This window comes from Nerophis lumbriciformis, linkage group LG02 (genome assembly GCF_033978685.3).
Source record: "Nerophis lumbriciformis linkage group LG02, RoL_Nlum_v2.1, whole genome shotgun sequence".
Taxonomy (NCBI): domain Eukaryota; kingdom Metazoa; phylum Chordata; class Actinopteri; order Syngnathiformes; family Syngnathidae; genus Nerophis; species Nerophis lumbriciformis.
In genome coordinates this window covers 30,713,854-30,734,703 of record NC_084549.2, presented here as the reverse complement: position 1 = coordinate 30,734,703, position 20,850 = coordinate 30,713,854, and the positions used below count along the sequence as shown (strand labels likewise).

Here is a 20,850-nt window from a genome sequence, read left to right as displayed (position 1 = left end):
TTATAAAAACTGAGAAGGGCTGAACTAAAATGGCACCGAAAAGGAAATCATATACTGCAGATTACAAGCCGGACGTAGTGAAATATGCAGCAGAAAACGGCGATTGAGCAGCAGAAAGAAAGGAAACGGCTCATACCAGGGGCGACACAGAGGAGGAAGATTTCATCGGATTTAGCGATCGGGAGTGACAGATTGTTTGGTAAACGTATAGCATGTTCTATGTTATAGTTATTTGAATGACTCTTGCCATGATGTGTTGCGTTAACATACCAGGCACGTTCTCAGTTGGTTATTTGTGCGTCATATAACGTACGCTTATTCAGCCTGTTGTTCACTATTCTTTATTTATTTTAAATTGCCTTTCAAATGTCTATTCTTGGTGTTGGATTTTATCAAATGAATTTCCCCCAAAATGCAACTTATACTCCAGTGCGACTTATATATGTTTTTTTCCTTCTTTATTGTGCATTTTCGGCCGGTGCGACGTATACTTCGGAGCGACTTATAGTCCGAAAAATACGGTATGGGTTCTGTAAAGCCAAGCGTGCCCCTTTTGTCTCAAGCATTTACAAGCCGACGCAGCTGGCTGGTCACGGTGCAATGCACCGAGAGAAATCGCAAAAAAAAGCTGTACACTGCGGGAAATACAAGTAAACTGAAAAACTACTTGATAAATCCTCCATCTAGGGCTGGGCGATATATCGAATATACTCGATATATCGCGGGTTTGTCTCTGTGCGATATAGAAAATGACTATATCGTGATATTCAAGCATACGTTCTCACGCAGTTGCTTTTAGCTGCGGGCATTACACTACAGGCGTGTCTCACTCTTTCTTGTTTCTCCTTCTCACAGAGAGATAAAACAAGCGCACCTTCTTACATACGTCACATACTGTCGCGTGTGCAACGTCATACGCTCTCGCGGAGCAGACAGGTAACGGAATGGGTAACATTAGCTGTCATGCTAGCAGAGTGGTGCGAGTGGTAATAAAAGAGAAAGAAGGTGCGAATCTGGTAACAAATGAAGGAAGAAGAATGAATTCCCAAGAAACACAGCACAGGGTCCATCGTCTGGCGGTGGTTTGGCTTCAAGCGGGAATATGTTGAACAAACAACAGTAATATGTCAACTATGCGGAAAAAGCGTTGCTACAAAAAGTAGCATTGCTACTAATTTAAGGCATAATTTGAAAAGTCACCCGCTAGAGAAGGAAGAGTGCTTGAAACTCCACATGTCAACATCTCCGGCCGGTGCCACACCCAACAAAATGCCGAAGCAACCTGCACATCAACACCATTTCCAGATCAACACAGTATGAAAAAAATAGTCAACAACAGAAGGAGATAACGTCCGCAGGAACCTACCACATACACTATTTGATTTCCTATTATGCAGCTAATTTTTATTTCACAGTTATTGAAATATCTTCTGTGACATCAAGCACAAAAGTGCACTTTATTTGTTTTAAACTATTGTAGTGGCGTTCTGTACAAAACGTGCACTTTAATTTACCGTATTTTCCGCACTATAAGGCGCACCGGATTATTAGCCGCACCTTCAATGAATTACATATTTCATAACTTTGTCCACCAATAAGCCGCCCCGGATTATAAGCCGCGCCTACGCTGCGCTAAAGGGAATGTCAAAAAAACAGTCAGATAGTTCAGTCAAACTTTAATAATATATTGAAAACCAGCGTTCTAACAACTCTGTCCCAAAATGTACGCAAATGTGCAATCACAAACATAGTAAAATTCAAAATGGTGTAGAGCAATAGCAACATAATGTTGCTCGAACGTTAATGTCACAACACACAAAATAAACATAGCGCTCACCTTCTGAAGTTATTCTTCATTCGTAAATCCTTCGAATTCTTCGTCTTCGGTGTCCGAATTGAAAAGTTGCGCAAGCGTGGGATCCAAAATGGCCGGTTCCGTCTCGTCGAAGTAATCGGAGTCAGTGTCGCTGTTGTTGTCCAGTAGTTCTGTGAATCCTGCCTTCCGGAAAGCTCGGACCACAGTTGTGACCGAAATATCTGCCCAGGCATTTACGATCCACTGGCAAATGTTGGCGTATGTCGTCCGGCGCTGTCTGCCCGTCTTAGTGAAGGTGTGTTCGCCTTCGGAGCTGTGTGAAAAAAGCCACCCGGCCTCTTCGCGTAAACTTCCCTTAACCACTCGCTCATCTTTTCTTCATCCATCCATCCCTTCGAGTTAGCTTTTATGATGACGCCGGCTGGAAAGGTCTCTTTTGGCAAGGTCTTCCTTTTGAATATCACCATGGGTGGAAGTTAGCATGGCAAGCTAGAACCACAGTGAAGGATGACTTCTCATTCCCTGTGGTGCGAATATTCACCGTACGTGCTCCCGTTCCACAGTGCGGTTCACAGGAATATCAGTTGCTGTGAAATACGGTAGTAATCCGTGTGCGGATGGAGAGATTGCGTCTTTTTATGAACCGGATCCTTGTCGCTTAGTAGGAGCCATTTTGTGGTCTTTACAGATGTAAACAGGAAATGAAACGTACGGTGATATCCGCGCATTTTTTCTTCTTCTTCCGGGGGCGGGTGGTTGCTTACAGTAGAAGAAGAAGCGCTTCCTGTTCTATGGGGGCGGGTGCTTTCCTTGGCGGTTGCTTGCGTAGAAGAAGAAGCGCTTCCTGTTCTACCGGGAAAAAAGATGGCGGCTGTTTACCGAAGTTGCGAGATCGAAACTTTATGAAAATGAATCGTAATAAAGCGCACCGGGTTATAAGGCGCACTGTCAGCTGTTGAGAAAATTTGTGGTTTTTAGGTGCGCCTTATAGTGCGGAAAATACGGTAGTGTTGTTTTGATATGTCATCTTAGTGACATCATGCACAAAAGTGCACTAATAGCTTGTTTTAAAATGTCTCTGACAATCTTGCACGTTCTGTTTTGGAAATGACATGAATGTTTGTGCCACTGCTTAATAACTGTTTAATAAATACAATTTTGGTAAATTGACTTGGTTGTGATTTCCCTCTCTGCATGAAAGTTTAAAATGAGCATATATTAATGCAGAATAAACAAGAATGTTTTAATGTAGACACATAGAATCATCATACTGGTGTGATTTTTTCTTTTTTTTTCTCTTTTTTTTTTTTTTTTCCAAGATGGCGGCGCGCACAGACGCAGCGGCTTACGGCTCTCCATTTCAGTGCTCTTTCTTCCTTCTTTTCTTCATGTTTTTTTTCCTTTTGTGCACCACCTGTACTGCAAACACCCGGTACACCCGCCAGTCACTCTTGGATATCGGTAACTCGCACCAGATATCTGTTTCGAGCGACTTTCACCACGAGCACAACATCCCAGATGACATAGCGAGAGCACAGGGCTCTCCGTGGTTTGTTGTCGAGTCTGGGAGACGGCGCAGACGGAGGAGGGAGAGGAAGCAGAAGCGTGGCCGCAGGTCCGGAGTCTTGCTCAGGCTTAGGAAACAACCCCACAAGCCACCTCTACCGAGCCTGTTCCTCTCTAATGCCAGATCCCTTGTACAGAAGATGGACGACCTGGAGTTACAACTTGCTGGAAACCGCTATGTTCGGGACTGTTGTGCTATGATTATCACCGAAACCTGGCTTCACCCGGAAATACCCGATGCTAGCATGCAGCTAGCCGGACGCACTCTGCTCCGCCGGGACAGAACTAAGGACTCCGGTAAGAGCAGAGGAGGGGGGCTCTGTATCTACGTGCATGAGAACTGGTGCAACAACGGGACAATCACTGAACAGCACTGTTGCCCGGACGTGGAGTACATGTCTGTTAGATGTCGGCCTTTTTTTCTCCCGAGAGAGCTGTCTGTTGTTATCATCACGGCTGTGTATATTCCACCGGACGCCAAAGGAAACACAGCGCTCTCTCTTCTGCTGAACACCGTCAACGAACAGCAGCGGGCCCACCCCGACGGTGTTCATATCATAGCAGGGGATTTTAATAAGGCCAATCTGAAGACTGTACTCCCTAAGTTCTACCAGCACGTGAAGTGTTCTACAAGGGGCAAGAACACCCTGGACCACGTGTATACCAACATAAAGCACGCGTACAGAGCTACACCCCTCCCCCAGCTTGGACAGTCAGACCATCTTTCCCTCCTGCTCTCTCCTACCTACACCCCCATCAGACGCTAGGCCAGGCCTATCACAAAGACTGTTATGACCTGGCCTGACGATGCACTCCCCAAACTTCAGGACTGCTTCCAACACACAGACTGGGACCTCTTCCAACAACAGGAGCTGGAGACAGCCACAGGAACGGTGCTGGACTACATAAAGTTTTGCATCGGGAATGTGACTGTGGAAAAAACCATCCGGGTTTACCCCAACAAGAAACCCTGGATGACCAGCCAGGTCCGCACACTCCTCAGGGCCCGCGACGCAGCCTTCAGGTCAGGGGACAGGGCACTGTACAGTGTTGCTAGAGCCGACCTGAAGAGAGGGATTAAAAAAGCAAAGGCGGACCACAGGAGGTGCATAGAGTCCCATCTGTCCAGCAAAAACTCACGGGAGGTGTGGCGGGGCATTCATGACATCACAAACTTCAGAGGCTGCAATATGACAACTGCGGATCAGAGTGCGACACTGGCAGAGGAGCTTAACTGTTTCTTTGCCCGTTTCGAAACCCCCCAGCGACACTCATCTGCTCCAGCCCTGCCCCCGCCCCCACCGAGCTCCGGCGCCACTCCACTCACTGTACAGGAGCACAGTGTCAGACGAGTGCTCCTGGCTGTGAACCCCAGGAAGGCTACCGGACCAGACGGAGTACCTGGAAAGGTGCTCAGGACGTGCGCCCACCAGCTCGCTCCCCCCCCTCACCAGGATCTTCAACCTCTCCCTGGCTCAGGCAGTCATCCCATCCTGCCTGAAGTCATCTACAATAATCCCGTTGCCGAAGAAGTCTCCCATCACCAGCCTGAATGATTACCGACCAGTGGCCCTCACTCCGGTAATCATGAAGTGCTTCGAGCGACTTGTTCTCCAGCACATCAAGGACCATATCCCTCCAGACTTCGACCCCCACCAGTTCGCATACCGGGCGAACAGGTCCACAGAGGACGCCATCGCTGTTGCTCTCCACTCTGCTCTGAACCACCTGGAGCAGCAGCAGAGCTACGTCCGGATGCTCTCTGTGGACTATAGCTCTGCCTTCAATACAATAATCCCGGACAGACTCTGCAATAAACTGGACACTCTTGGCCTTCCCCCCTCTCACAAACGCCTGGATAAGGGACTTCCTAACGGACCGACCCCAGAATGTGAGACTTGGCCCGCACCTCTCATCCTCCCGCACGCTGAGCATCGGCTCCCCACAGGGCTGTGTGCTGAGCCCCCTCCTCTACTGCCTTTACACCCATGACTGCAGTCCGGCCCACAGTGACAACCTTACCGTCAAGTTTGCCGACGATACCACAGTGGTCGGACTCATCTCCAGGGGTGACGAGGCTGCCTACAGAGAGGAGGTCCTGAAGCTGACGGCCTGGTCTTCGGAGAACAACCTCGCTCTCAACACCAGCAAGACCAGAGAGATCATCGTCGACTTCAGGAGGAGCAGCACCGACCCTGCCCCCCTCTACATCAACGGCGAGCGTGTAGAGAGGGTCCACACCTTCAGGTACCTTGGAGTCCACATCTCTAATGACTTCTCCTGGACAGTCAACACCACATCAATCATCAAGAAGGCTCAGCAGCGGCTACACTTCCTTAGAGTCCTCGGGAAGTACAACCTGAAGCCTGACCTGCTGCTGACCTTCTACCGCTCGTCCATCGAGAGCCTGCTGACCTACTGTATTACGGTATGGTACGGCAGCTGCACTGAGCAGACAGGGAGAGGCTGCAAAGAGTGGTCAAGACGGCTCAGAAGATCATCGGCCGCCCTCTCCCCTCTCTGACGGACATCTACACCTCCCGCTGCCTCAACAGAGCCAGTGCCATCATCAAAGACAGCACCCACCCTGGCTCTGACCTGTTCCACCTGCTGCCCTCTGGGAAGCGCTACAGGTGCATTAAAACCAAAACAAACAGGCTAAAGAACAGCTTCTTCCCCAGGGCCATAACCATCCTGAACGGACTGCCCCATTGTCCCTCATATATGCCTTCTCTTCGGTGCAATAACCCATTCCACCAACCACCCTGCTTTTGTTTTGTTTTTTCATGTATATATTAATTTCACACCATATTCATTGCACTTCTACATTTTTTAAATTTTTATATATTTGCACATTGTTTTTCTAGCATGCACACATCGCACTGTATGGAATGGCCTCAATCTCGTTACCTTGCGTTATGACAATAAAGCTGATTCTGATTCTGATTCTGATTATATGCATCAAGTGTTAATTCAAGGCTAAGGCAAAATATCGAGATATATATCGTATATTGTGACATGGCCTAAAAATATCGAGATATTAATAAAATTCCATATCGCCCTGCCCTACCTCCATCCATCCATCCATTTTCTACCCCTTGTCTCTCTTGTCACCCTGGACAAGGTGCCATCTCACAAACCGTCACCCAGAATATATATTTAAAGCCAGTGAAGCTAAGCATCAGTTTGTGAGGTATTTACATTACCCCGTAATGGACAAGCAGTAGTAAATGGATGGATGGATGGAATTGTTAGTTAACATTTCCAAGAAACAGCATTTTCCATAATTGTTAGATAACATTTCTATGAAACAGCATTTTCCATAATTGTTAGATAACATTTCTACGAAACACCATTTTCCAAAAAATGTCCAGTGTAGAGTGCTTAAAGTTGAAAGACACTTAAGTGAACATTATTGTTTTACACTTGTTATACTGGATGTTTATATTCTCACTTTATAGACATCAACTAAGTTATTTTTCTAAATATTTGCTTGAAACAGTATATGTTCCTGCACAATTATTTGCATTTAATGAAACATGTTTGTAGTATTAAATATGTTTACAACATTTGAGCATTGTTATTGTTCAATCCTATCCCTCCTTTATTCATTCTTATGTCAATATTTGACTCTTTCTTTTTTTCAAACACTCATGACCCACAAGCATCGTCTTCCCTCACCCACGCACAGAATGTTTTCTCTGTGTGTCGAACTTTCATTGAAGGAGATAATCATGCAGTCATGACTGAAAGCCAGTGGACTTGCTTTATGAGTGCTTTTTGGTTTTGTAGTCACAAAGCAGTCGTAGTGGCCTTTTTTACTTGCTTCCTCGATGGCTTTTTTCCAAATACCCACGGCAGATGGTATGCATTTGCCATGGATGAATCACCGAGCAGAGTGGCTTTTGTGATACTGGCCTTGTTTAAGCAACATTTGTCTGTGCACCCTACTTACCTGCGCTCTCAGAAAACACCTGTCACTAGACTTGAATATTAAAAGTAGGAATGTTCCGATCAAGGTGTTATGCTTCTGATTCCAATACCAATCATCATGAGTGAGATCGGCTGATACCAATCAAATGTATTACTGTACATTTTTCAACGTATTTATGGTAAGTGCTTTTGACAGTTTACTAGTATCAACACAATATATAAACCAGTTCCTTATTCTTTTTACTACATACAATTATTTCTTCAAAACAAAGTCAACAGAACACAATAACTAAAAAAAACTAGAAACTACTATCTCAGGATTTTTCCTACATGTAATTGATCTTGGCGTAGAGCCATGGCCAAATAAAAGCCGCCACACTTGAAAACAAATTATACTAATATATTGTATGAATGGTTATATATAGCCCATTATTCGCGCACTATTGACTAATGAAAATGTGGACACCGAAACACTTTGATCACCGAAACAACATTGCCGAAACAGGATATTGTGGTGACGTAACCAAGACGCACACAATTGTCATCATTAAGTTACAGCAGCCAAGGCAAGACAAACAAATGCCAGAAAAGTCAAACTGGGTGGGTTTTACAGGTGAGCAATCAGACACGTTGGCATCGGTTGGTTTAGCCTTAGCCTGTGGCCAACTGTTGTCAAAGCTGTATTTGATGGAATCTATTGTTATTTTACAGACTTTTTTTATTCTCACCGTAGTAAAACACGGGACAAAGTTTATCCTCTGACAGCTCGAAACGGAATGCGTATTTTTGTCTCTAAATACGGAATGATTCCTTTTTCAAGGGATTGATAGCAACCCTACTGATAGTTGGCCCATCGATCGGCACATCCCTCATTAAAAGTGTATTGAATTTAAGTGCTCTTCTGCTTTTTTCCCAGCAGACTCTGGAGGAGCCCCCATACTTGACAGTAGGGACAGATGTGAGTGCCAAGTACCGAGGGGCTTTCTGCGAGGCCAAGATTAAGACTGCCAAGCGGCTAGTCAAGGCTAAGGTAAGCCACATTTCAAAGCCTGATTATGACTGAATATTAGAAATGTTTAGTTTCCACCAGGGCTGCATGATTTTGAGAAAATTGCGATTTGCGTTTTTTATATTTTATACATAAAACTGCATAAAACTGTGAAAATAACAAGTGAAGGAAGACATGTTACTTTTAGTCTGTCAATCAACATATTCTTGTCTCAAAGTGCCACACATTAGAACAATATGCAATAATTTATGTCACAAATATTTGGTTTTATGCAGACAGACTCAGAGCTTTTGAATAAATACTTGAATAAATAATCGATTAAAACTATACAACGTTGATAATGTAATCATAATATATAATAATAATGTAAGTACCGTATTTTTCGGACTATAAGTCGCAGTTTTTTTCATAGTTTGGCCGGGGGTGCGACTTATACTCAGGAGCGACTTATGTGTGAAATTATTAACACATTACCGTAAAATATCAAATAATATTATTTAGCTCATTCACGTAAGAGACTAGACGTATAAGATTTCATCGGATTTAGCGATTAGGAGTGACAGATTGTCTGGTAAACGTATAGCATGTTCTATATGTTATAGTTATTTGAATGACTCTTACCATAATATGTTACGTTAACATACCAGGCACGTTCTCAGTTGGTTATTTATGCGTCATATAACGTACACTTATTCAGCCTGTTGTTCACTATTCTTTATTTATTTTAAATTGCCTTTCAAATGTCTATTCTTGGTGTTGGGTTTTATCAAATAGATTTCCCCAAAAAATGCGACTTATACTCCAGTCTGACTTATATATGTTTTTTCCTTGTTTATTATACATTTTCGGCCGGTGCAACTTATACTCCGGAGCGACTTATAGTCCGAAAAATACGGTAACTATTTAAAATTATATAAATATTTCATTGTCATTGTTGTCTAATTGTTTACATTTGTACTGTAATTGGAAGGTAAATACCTGTATCTTAAATAAATTTAAAAAAAATTAAATTGACTTAATTCTGTATGCAAAAACGTAATCTAAATAAATATTGAACATCTTAAAGGGGAACATTATCACAATTTCAGAAGGGTTAAAACCATTAAAAATCAGTTCCCAGTGGCTTATTTTATTTTTCCAAGTTTTTTTCTAAATTTTACCCATCACGCAATATCCCTAAAAAAGCTTCAAAGTGCCTGATTTTAACCATCGTTATATACACCCGTTCATTTTCCTGTGACGTCACACAGTGATGCCAATACAAACAAACATGGCGGATAGAACAGCAAGCTATAGCGACATTAGCTCGGATTCAGACTCGGATTTCAGGGGCTTAAGCGATTCAACAGATTACGCATGTATTGAAACGGATGGTTGTAGTGTGGAGGCAGGTAGCGAAAACGAAATTGAAGAAGAAACTGAAGCTATTGAGCCATATCGGTTTGAACCGCATGCAAGCGAAACCGACGAAAACGACACGACAGCCAGCGACACTGGAGAAAGCGAGGACGAATTCGGCGATCGCATTCTAACCAACGATTGGTATGTGTTTGTTTGGCATTAAAGGAAACTAACAACTATGAACTAGGTTTACAGCATATGAAATACATTTGGCAACAACATGCACTTTGAGAGTGCAGACAGCCCATTTCAGGCGCGCTAAGAACATATATTTTTCCACGATTTCAGCACTCCGGTTAACCATACCTAAATAGACACAAAATACTGCATTACACAAGACTACCCGAATGTACTCGAATGATTGAAAAAAATAAATGTTTTTAAGCTAAATTATTGGTAAACACAGTTTATGTATAATAATTTACGTAAAACCGCGAGTAATGAATAAAGTTTTCATCAATTAATATATTCTGTAGACATACCCTCATCCGCTCTCTTTTCCTGAAAGCTGATCCGTCCAGTTTTGGAGTTGATGTCAGCATCTGCTTTGAGTGTCGCAGGATATCCACACATTCTTGCCATCTCTGTCGTAGCATAGCTTTTGTCGGTAAAGTGTGCGGAACAAACGACTGACCATTTCGTCGGCTTTCCTTACAGCCTCGTATTTTGAACAAATTTCGTCCAATTTCTTGCCACTTTGGCATCTTTGGGACACTGGTGCAACTTGAATCCGTCCCTGTTTGTGTTGTTACACCCTCCGACAACACACCGACGAAAGTGAGAAAATGGCGGATTGCTTCCCGATGTGACGTCACAACGTGACGTCATCGCTCCGAGAGCGAATAATAGAAAGGCGTTTTAATTCGCCAAAATTCACCCATTTAGAGTTCGGAAATCGGTTAAAAAAATATATGGTCTTTTTTCTGCAACATCAAGGTATATATTGACGCTTACATAGGTCTGGTGATAATGTTCCCCTTTAAAGTGCATGATCCATGATCACAACGTCCGTGTTAAAGGGCTCATATCGCCCATCCAATTTGAAGCTGAAATATTACCACAACGGGACATTTGGCTTGGTAATCTCATGTTTTTTATCCTAATTTGTTACTTTGCAGCACTTTTTACTGTCGAGTCGCAAGGCTCTCTGTACTGTGAGTGTTGGCGGCCTCTTGCAGTTATTTACCACACTAATTAAAACCTTGATGTCGATTAGATTTTGATTAATCGTGCAGCCCTAGTTTCCACCACAAGTTAGCATCAGTGGTTTTAAATCGCTCTCATTTTGAGTACATCAATACGAACACTGTTGGATGAGCTCAGTTTAGAAATGATGATGAGGTCATATTCAAACAAAAGAGTGGTTTAAGTTATTTTGCTGTGCTGGAGGTTGATGCAAATCCAGCTGTTACCCTTGCACTGTGAAGCGCTGCCTGGAGTTGCTAGTGATGTTCATAGAAACGTCCACAGGCCTAGCTGAGACAGATGAATGGTCTAGTCTCGCTCACCAGGTACCCATTAGGTCCTCAGGCATCCATCTCACCCAAACCCTCCGCACGTATGGCAGTTCAGATGTTGTCGCCCCATAGGTTTCATGCTTTGTTGATGTCTTTGCAGTATACGCACTGTACTGTATCTTTATCATTTCCAGGGGGGCAAGGCATCTGGTTAATACAATAGAGGAGGGGCAGATCACTTGTCTGTCTTGCTAGTGTGTGGGAGGAACAAAGACTAGATGATGGCTTTTGACTGTGCCAGTGTACTGTAGTTCATCCTGTCGAGACAAAAGAACATTTATCTGCCATGCTGACGTACCATAAATACAAGTCAAGTAATGGAGCCTTTTGCGTCCAATGCTACACCAAGTATGGACAAGATTGCATTTTTATCTTTGTCATTCTGCTATGTGGACTATGATCAAACAAACCTTCATGATGACATGCAATACAGACATATGTGATACTTCTGCAGCAACCAACATAGGTCGTTAGTAATTCCGAGTTAACTAGTTTGCAATGCATATTACAACAATACACATGCACTTTATGTACCTATGTGTTGTATACACCTGCAGTTATTTGTTGGTGTTTGAGCTTCTGAATATTTCACTTTAGCAAGTTCCTATTTAGCTCATTAATATGGAGTTGCTTGTTTAACAAGTCGATGGTTGCATGATCTGGCATAGGGTCTTTTGTGATTCAAGAGAGAGGTTTGTGTGACATTTTGCTTATGATGCTGTTCTGCACTTGAAGGCTCGTAAAAAAAGTCAGTTAGCCCCATGCTGATTTTACCTACTGTGAAACGATAAGATAAGTACACACACCTCTGCTACACTTTGTTAAAAGTGTTTAGTATGCAACTTTTTTAAGACAATATTGGGAGCCCCGTCAAAAAATATGGATGTTTCTACTGTATTTGTGTGTATTTCCTATGTCAACATCTCAATATAGGTTTTCGTTTTTTACACTTAAAGGGAAACTATAAATTTTTTGCATTTTGCCTATAATTCTGAAGCATTATGTCAGAAAAGAACACGTTTTTCTTTTCTTTTTTGCCTTTAAACTCTAGCAAAAGTCAGCTAAGTATTATCCATCCATCCATCCATCTTCTTCCGCTTATCTGAGGTCGGGTCGCGGGGGCAGCAGCTTAAGCAGGGAAGCCCAGACTTCCCTCTCCCCAGCCACTTTGTCCAGCTCCTCCCGGGGGATCCCGAGGCGTTCCCAGGCCAGCCGGGAGAGATAGTCTTCCCAGCGTGTCCTGGGTCTTCCCCGTGGCCTCCTACCGGTCGGACGTGCCCGAAACACCTTCCTAGGGAGGCGTTCGGGTGGCATCCTGACCAGATGCCCGAACCACCTCATCTGGCTCCTCTCGATGTGGAGGAGCAGCGGCTTTACTTTGAGCTCCTCCCGAATGACAGAGCTTCTCACCCTATCTCTAAGGGAGAGCCCCGCCACTCGGCGGAGGAAACTCATTTCGGCCGCTTGTACCCCAGATCTTGTCCTTTCGGTCATGACCCAAAGCTCATGACCATAGGTGAGGATGGGAACGTAGATCGACCGGTAAATCGAGAGCTTTGCCTTCCGGCTCAGCTCCTTCTTCACCACAACGGATCGATACAGCGTCCGCATTACTGAAGACGCCGCACCGATCCGCCTGTCGATCTCACGATCCACTCTTCCCCCACTCGTGAACAAGACTCCGAGGTACTTGAACTCTTCCACTTGGGGCAAGATCTCCTCCCCAACCCGGAGATGGCACTCCACCCTTTTCCGGGAGAGAACCATGGACTCGGACTTGGAGGTGCTGATTCCCATCCCAGTCGCTTCACACTCGGCTGCGAACTGATCCAGTGAGAGCTGAAGATCTTGGCCGGAGGAAGCCATCAGGACCACATCATCTGCAAATAGCAGAGACCTAATCCTGCAGCCACCAAACCAGATCCCCTCAACGCCCTGACTGCGCCTAGAAATTCTGTCCATAAAGGTTATGAACAGAATCGGTGACAAAGGGCAGCCTTGGCGGAGTCCAACCCTCACTGGAAACGTGTCCGACTTACTGCCGGCAATGCGGACCAAGCTCTGACACTGATTATACAGGGAGCGAACTGCCACAATAAGACAGTCCGTTACCCCATACTCTCTGAGCACTCCCCACAGGACTTCCCGGGGTACACGGTCGAATGCCTTCTCCAAGTCCACAAAGCACATGTAGACTTGTTGGGCAAACTCCCATGCATCCTCAAGGACCCTGCCGAGAGTATAGAGCTGGTCCACAGTTCCACGACCAGGACGAAAACCACACTGTTCCTCCTGGATCCGAGGTTCGACTATCCGGCGTAGCCTCCTCTCCAGTACACCTGAATAGACCTTACCGGGAAGGCTGAGGAGTGTGATCCCACGATAGTTGGAACACACCCTCCGGTTCCCCTTCTTAAAGAGAGGAACCACCACCCCGGTCTGCCAATCCAGAGGTACCGCCCCCGATGTCCACGCGATGTTGCAGTCTTGTCAACCAAGACAGCCCCACAACATCCAGAGCCTCAAGGAACTCCGGGCGGATTTCATCCACCCCCGGGGCCTTGCCACCGAGGAGCTTTTTAACTACCTCGGCAACCTCAGCCCCAGAAATAGGAGAGCCCACCACAGATACCCCAGGCCCTGCTTCCTCATAGGAAGACGTGCTGGTAGGATTGAGGAGGTCTTCGAAGTATTCTCTCCACCGATCCACAACATCCGCAGTCGAGGTCAGCAGAGCACCATCCCCACCATACACGGTGTTGACACTGCACTGCTTCCCCTTCCTGAGGCGGCGGATGGTGGTCCAGAATTGCTTCGAAGCCGTCCGGAAGTCTTTTTCCATGGCCTCCCCGAACTCCTCCCATGTCCGAGTTTTTGCCTCCGCGACCGCTGAAGCCGCACACCTCTTGGCCTGTCGGTACCTGTCTGCTGCCTCAGGAGTCCCATGAGCCAAAAGAACCCGATAGGACTCCTTCTTCAGCCTGACGGCATCCCTCACCGCCGGCGTCCACCAACGGGTTCTAGGATTACCGCCACGACAGGCACCAACCACCTTGCGGCCGCAGCTCCGATCGGCCGCCTCGACAACAGAGGCACGGAACATCGTCCACTCGGACTCAATGTCCAGCGCCTCCCTCGTGACATTTTCAAAGTTCTTCCGGAGATGGGAATTGAAACTCTCTCTGACAGGAGACTCTGCTAGGCGTTCCCAGCAAACCCTCACAATGCGTTTGGGCCTGCCAGGTCTGTCCGGCATCCTCCCCCACCATCGCAGCCAACTCACCACCGGTGGTGATCGGTAGAAAGCTCCGCCCCTCTCTTCACCCGAGTGTCCAAAACATGAGACCGCAAATCCGATGACACAACTACAAAGTCGATCATGGAACTGCGGCCTAGGGTGTCCTGGTGCCAAGTGCACATATGGACACCCTTATGTTTGAACATGGTGTTTGTTATCGACAATCTGTGACGAGCACAAAAGTCCAATAACAGAACACCACTCGGGTTCACACCTCTCCAGGTTTCACTGTCGCTGCCAACATGAGCGTTGAAGTCCCCCAGTAGAACGAGGGAATAACCCGGGGGAGCACTCTCCAGTACTCCCTCGAGTGAATCCAAAAAGGGTGGGTACTCTGAGCTGCCGTTTGGCGCGTAAACGCAAACAACAGTCAGGACCCGTCCTCCCACCCGAAGGCGGAGGGAAGCTACCCTCTCGTCCACCGGGTTGAACTCCAACGTGCAGGCTTTGAGCCGAGGGGCAACAAGAATTGCCACCCCAGCCCGTCGCCTCTCACTGCCGGCAACGCCAGAGTGGAAGAGAGTCCAGCCCCTCTCAAGAGAAGTGGTTCCAGAGCCCTTGCTGTGCGTCGAAGTGAGTCCGACTATATCTAGCCGGAACTTCTCCACCTCACGCACTAGCTCAGGCTCCTTCCCCCCCAGCGAGGTGACGTTCCACGTCCCAAGAGCCAGCTTATGTAGCCGAGGATCGGACCGCCAAGTGCCCTGCCCTCGGCTTCCGCCCAGCTCACACTGCACCCGACCTCTATGGCCCCTGCTATGGGTGGTGAGCCCATTGGAGGGGGGACCCACGTTGCCTCTTCGGGCTGTGCCTGGCCGGGCCCCATGGGGACAGGCCCGGCCACCAGGCGCTCGCCATCGAGCCCCACCTCCGGGCCTGGCTCCAGAGGGGGGCCCCGGTGACCCGCGTACGGGCGAGGGAAATCTGGGTCCTTTGTTAGTGTTCTTCATAGAGGTCTTCGAGCTGCTCTTTGTCTGATCCCTCACCTAGGACCAGTTTGCCTTGGGAGACCCTACCAGGGGGCATAGAAACCCCCGGACAACATAGCTCCTAGGATCATTGGGACACGCAAACTCCTAAGTATTATGTATTGTCATTAAATCAATGGTTGATTTGGTCACATAAAAAAATAATGGCAATAATGTCGTTTATCGGCATTAATTTGTAGGTCAACATATTGTCAAGCAAAATGTATCGGCCCAGGCCTACAAACACAATAAAACAATTACTTACTGTACAATGACTGCTCTCACTGGGATGCCGACTAATGAGATGTTCACACAGTCGTGGTCAAAAGTTTACATACACTTGTAAAGAACATAATGTCATGGCTGTCTTGAGTTTCCAATCATTTCTACAACTCTTATTTTTTTGTGATAGAGTGATTGGAGCACATACTTGTTTGTCACAAAAAACATTCATGAAGTTTGGTTCTTTTATGAATTTATTATGGGTTTACTGAAAATGTGACGAAATCTGCTGGGTCAAAAGTATACATCCAGCAATGTTAATATTTGGTTACATGTCCCTTGGCAAGTTTCACTGCAATATGGCACTTTTGGTAGCCATCCACAAGCTTTTGTCAAGCTTCTGGTTTAATTTTTGACCACTCCTCTTGACAAAATTGGTGCTGTTCAGCTAAATTTGTTGGTATTCTGACATGGACTTGTTTCTTCAGCATTGTCCACATGTTTAAGTCAGGACTTTGGGAAGGCCATTCTAAAACCTTAATTCTAGCCTGATTTAGCCATTCCTTTACCACTTTTGACGTGTGTTTGGGGTCATTGTCCTGTTGGAACACCCAACTGCGCCCAAGACCCAACCTCCGGATTTTAGGTTGACCTGAAGAATTTGGAGGTAATTCTCCTTTTTCATTGTCCCATTTACTCTCTGTAAAGCACCAGTTCCATTGGCTGCAAAACAGACCCAGAGCATAATACTACCACCACCATGCTTGACGGTAGACATGGTGTTCCTGGGATTAAAGGCCTCACCTTTTCTCTTCCAAACATATTGCTGGGTATTGTGGCCAAACAGCTCAATTTTTGTTTCATCTTAAATGTGTGGACAATGCTGAAGAAACATGTCCATGTCAGAAAAAGAACAAATTTAGCTTAACTGCACCAATTTTGTCAAGAGGAGTGGTCAAAAAGTCAACCAGAAGCTTGCCAGAAGCTTGTGGATGGCTACCAAAAGTGCCTTATTGCAGTGAAACTTACCAAGGGACATGTAACCAATTAACATTGCTGTATGTATACTTTTGACCCAGCAGATTTGATCACATTTTCAGTAGACCCATAATAAATTCATAAAAGAACCAAACTTCATGAATGTTTTTTGTGACCAACAAGTATGTGCTCCAATCACTCTATCATAAAAAAATAAGAGTTGTAGAAATTATTGGAAACTCAAGACAGCCATGACATTATGTCCTTCACAAGTATATGTAAACTTTTGACCATGACTGTATCTTCTTATTTAGATTAAGAATTAATCATAAGCCTCACGTGGGCGAACATTAGCATTTTTTTCATGTAATCCCTGGTTAGACTTAGACTTAGACAAACTTTAATGATCCACAAGGGAAATTGTTCAACACAGTAGCTCAGTTACAATGATGGAAAGTGTAAGGATGGAAAGGACAATGCAGGTATAAATAGACTAATATAGCGATAACAAATCTAACATATATATGAATATATACATAATATGTGTACAGAATAATATATATACAGATATTATATTATCCATCCATCCATCCATCTTCTTCCGCTTATCCGAGGTCGGGTCGCGGGGGCAGCAGCCTAAGCAGGGAAGCCCAGACTTCCCTCTCCCCAGCCACTTCGTCCAGCTCTTCCTGTGGGACCCCGAGGCGTTCCTAGGCCAGCCGGGAGACATAGTCTTCCCAACGTGTCCTGGGTCTTCCCCGCGGCCTCCTACCGGTCGGACGTGCCCTAAACACCTCCCTAGGGAGGCGTTCGGGTGGCATCCTGACCAGATGCCCGAACCACCTCATCTGGCTCCTCTCGATGTGGAGGAGCAGCGGCTTTACTTTGAGCTCCTCCCGGATGGCAGAGCTTCTCACCCTATCTCTAAGGGAGAGCCCCGCCACCCGACGGAGGAAACTCATTTCGGCCGCTTGTACCCGTGATCTTGTCCTTTCGGTCATAACCCAAAGCTCATGACCATAGGTGAGGATGGGAACGTAGATCGACCGGTAAATTGAGAGCTTTGCCTTCCGGCTCAGCTCCTTCTTCACCACAACGGATCGATACAGCGTCCGCATTACTGAAGACGCCGCACCGATCCGCCTGTCGATCTCACGATCCACTCTTCCCTCACTCGTGAACAAGACTCCGAGGTACTTGAACTCCTCCACTTGGGGCAAGATCTCCTCCCCAACCCGGAGATGGCACTCCACCCTTTTCCGGGCGAGAACCATGGACTCGGACTTGGAGGTGCTGATTCACATCCCAGTCGCTTCACACTCAGCTGCGAACCGATCCAGTGAGAGCTGAAGATCCTGGCCAGATGAAGCCATCAGGACCACATCATCTGCAAAAAGTTTTATAGTCTATAACATATATACAATATACAATGTATACAACACATGTACAATATTAGAGTATATACAGTATATGTGACAGCAGCAGGTTCTTAGTTAAATGTCAAAGTTGGCCAACTTATCAGTTCTATACAAGTGAGAGGTGTTATTTATAATATAGAATTAACTTTTTCCAACTCTGAGGCGATGCAGCAGCTCACTGGCAGAAAATAACCAGCTATTAACAGTAAATGAACAAGTACATTAATAATCCTTTTTCTAGCGCTTATCCCTCATAATTTTGACGAAATGATAGAATGAGAAATTACACAATATGTTACTGCATACATCAGCAGCCAAATTAGGAGCCTTTGTTTGCTTACTTAACACTAAAAGACAAGTTGTATGTTCACTATTTTATTTAAGGCCAACATTTTTCTTCGATTGCAATAAGAACAGTATGTTTAATGTATCGTAAAAAAATGTATTAGAATAAAGCCAATAATGCCATTTTTATGGTTCCCTGTATTTTAGAAAAGTATCGAAATACATTTTAGTGCCGGTACCAAAATATTGGTATCGAGGCAACCCTAGTTGTATTCCATGAGATTCCAATAGCACAACAAATTATACCTGTAACACGAAGCTTAAATTGATGTCATATGGGCAATCTAAATAAACCTAGTTTGCTATTCAATGATTTAAGAAATGTTATTGTCATACAGTACCAGCACACATTTACACAAGAGATGGCAAGGAATTTATGACCCAAGGTCCAAGATACAGGTACAGGTACAGGTACCAAAACGAGAAGCTGTGTCGAGAATAATAACAATATATGTAGGCTTATGTACAAGATAAACTGAAATATAATTATGATCCGAGAGCAAATTTAGAATCTCACTTACCAAAAACAGAACTCCTAACTGCATTGACCCTAAGTGCTACGTAACAACAAACCAAACCAAAGCACCGTTTGTTAATTTGATGTTTAAAAAATGTGTCTCTTTTGTTTATTGACTTCCAAATAGTTACCCAACAAAAAAAAGACATCGTGAAGATACGAACAATACAGGCGAACGAACCATGCCAATAAAAACATAATCTTCTTCTCAAAAATATTTCCAAAGCATTAAATTAAAGCAGATTTTAGTACAATGTTAGATTAACTGCCATAGATTGGAGGTAATTATCTAAAATTCAATTGAAATGTTATGAAATTTTATAAAAGGATGTCTTTAAAGCAGGCACCAGAAGTACATGGTGTATGAAACTGCAGCAATCACTTTTAGAATCTTTTGATAGTTGCCTCAATCTTTTAAGAAGAAACCCCCTGAACAGTTAATGACCTACAGTATTAAAGTATTTTTTTAAAACTACACATTTTTTATATACTGATAAACAGACTGTAGTTTTTAATTTTAGTTATACACATTTTATATACTGATAAACAGACTGTAGTTTTTAATTTTAGTTATCATGTTTGCTGTTTAGCACAACCAAAACACACATGCAGTTACACGTGTCACATCTTTAAAAGTACGTATACTAGTAATTTAGTGGATTTGCTGAAGCTTAAACTGATAGTCCTGGACAGAATTTGATGCTATGCCCCTGGCCTCTGTAATTATTAATGATCACCACCACCAACTTGTTTTATTGAAATAAAATGGAAAAGCTACAACCAAGTGACATAGTTAGGAAAGTCGCAGTCAAACAACGTGGTATAATAAAGTAATGGCACACATAAAAAGGCTGAATCCCAAATGCAGTAGAGTAGCGTGAGTGAAGGCCACAAGTGGCAAGGGAAGGGAGTGGGAATCAGCAAAGATGAAGTAGCCCAGTGTGAGTGTGTCCTTAGTGTAAGTAGCACAGTAGTCAAAGGCCTATGTCGGAAGTAACACTGGGTTGTGAGAAAGGTCCGGTGTTATTGATATCCTGTCTGCAGAGAGGGAGAACTTCGTGCCCTTCCAGGTGCTGAAAACACTTCCTGTATTACAGGCGGCAGGAATGTGATTCTCTCCATATCTGATGAAACCGTCTCTGCAAGCTTTTCATTCCTTTCTTTTGCCTCTTACATGACCGTGGTTCAACATCATCTCTGTTACTTTCATTTGTCTTCTTGATCCTTCCCTCCCAGCCAGACAGTGATTGCTTTTTGCCACTGTTGTTACATTTGAAATTGACTAGGAATAGAGTACATTTGCTACCTGCAGGTTTGCAGCAGATTCCTAAAGATTCCTATTTGGGCCAGTGTAAGCACATGGATCAGTATATGGCTAAAGTAAAGCTCTGCTGTTTTCATCTGGCATACATCTGCCTGTCAGTATTGCAGCAACTGGACTCTTTCAGAGCTGCTGGCACGACAAGCATTTTGCTGCAGAAGTGACAAAGTGACAGTCAGTATTGGAGTGGGAAATGTTTTTGGTGCATTAGTGACTGAGTTGAGGCACTGAGCTTGGCAAAACACTTTTTCTTTTTTCTTTTTTTACAGAGAATCTTCTTCTACAAATCCTTACAACTGGCCAAAAAAGTTGTTTTGTCTACAAATTAAAAGATTTACGCTGATTATGCAAATTATTTTAGCAATGTCAAAATTGGCCAAAATTTCAACCTCATTAGTATTACTGAGACTTGTGTGCAAACCACAGTACAACTGTGTGTGAACTACACTCAAAGGTGACATATAGCTTAAGAATAAAGGTACTTCTTACTTATGGTTTTATATTGGAAAATATTAGCATGGGATCATGCTAACTTTATGAT

At 44.5% G+C, this 20,850-nt stretch overlaps 1 protein-coding gene across 2 annotated transcripts in view; it reads left to right on the top strand.

The window, feature by feature from the left end:
- Window positions 1-20,850, top strand: part of arid4b (AT-rich interaction domain 4B) — a 127,026-nt gene that overhangs the window by 47,367 nt on the left and 58,809 nt on the right. For both annotated transcript variants that reach the window (XM_061960635.1, XM_061960645.2), the window contains exon 3: window positions 8,232-8,345. In XM_061960635.1, the coding sequence (XP_061816619.1) occupies window positions 8,232-8,345 (114 nt within the window). The remainder of the gene's footprint in view (window positions 1-8,231; window positions 8,346-20,850) is intronic.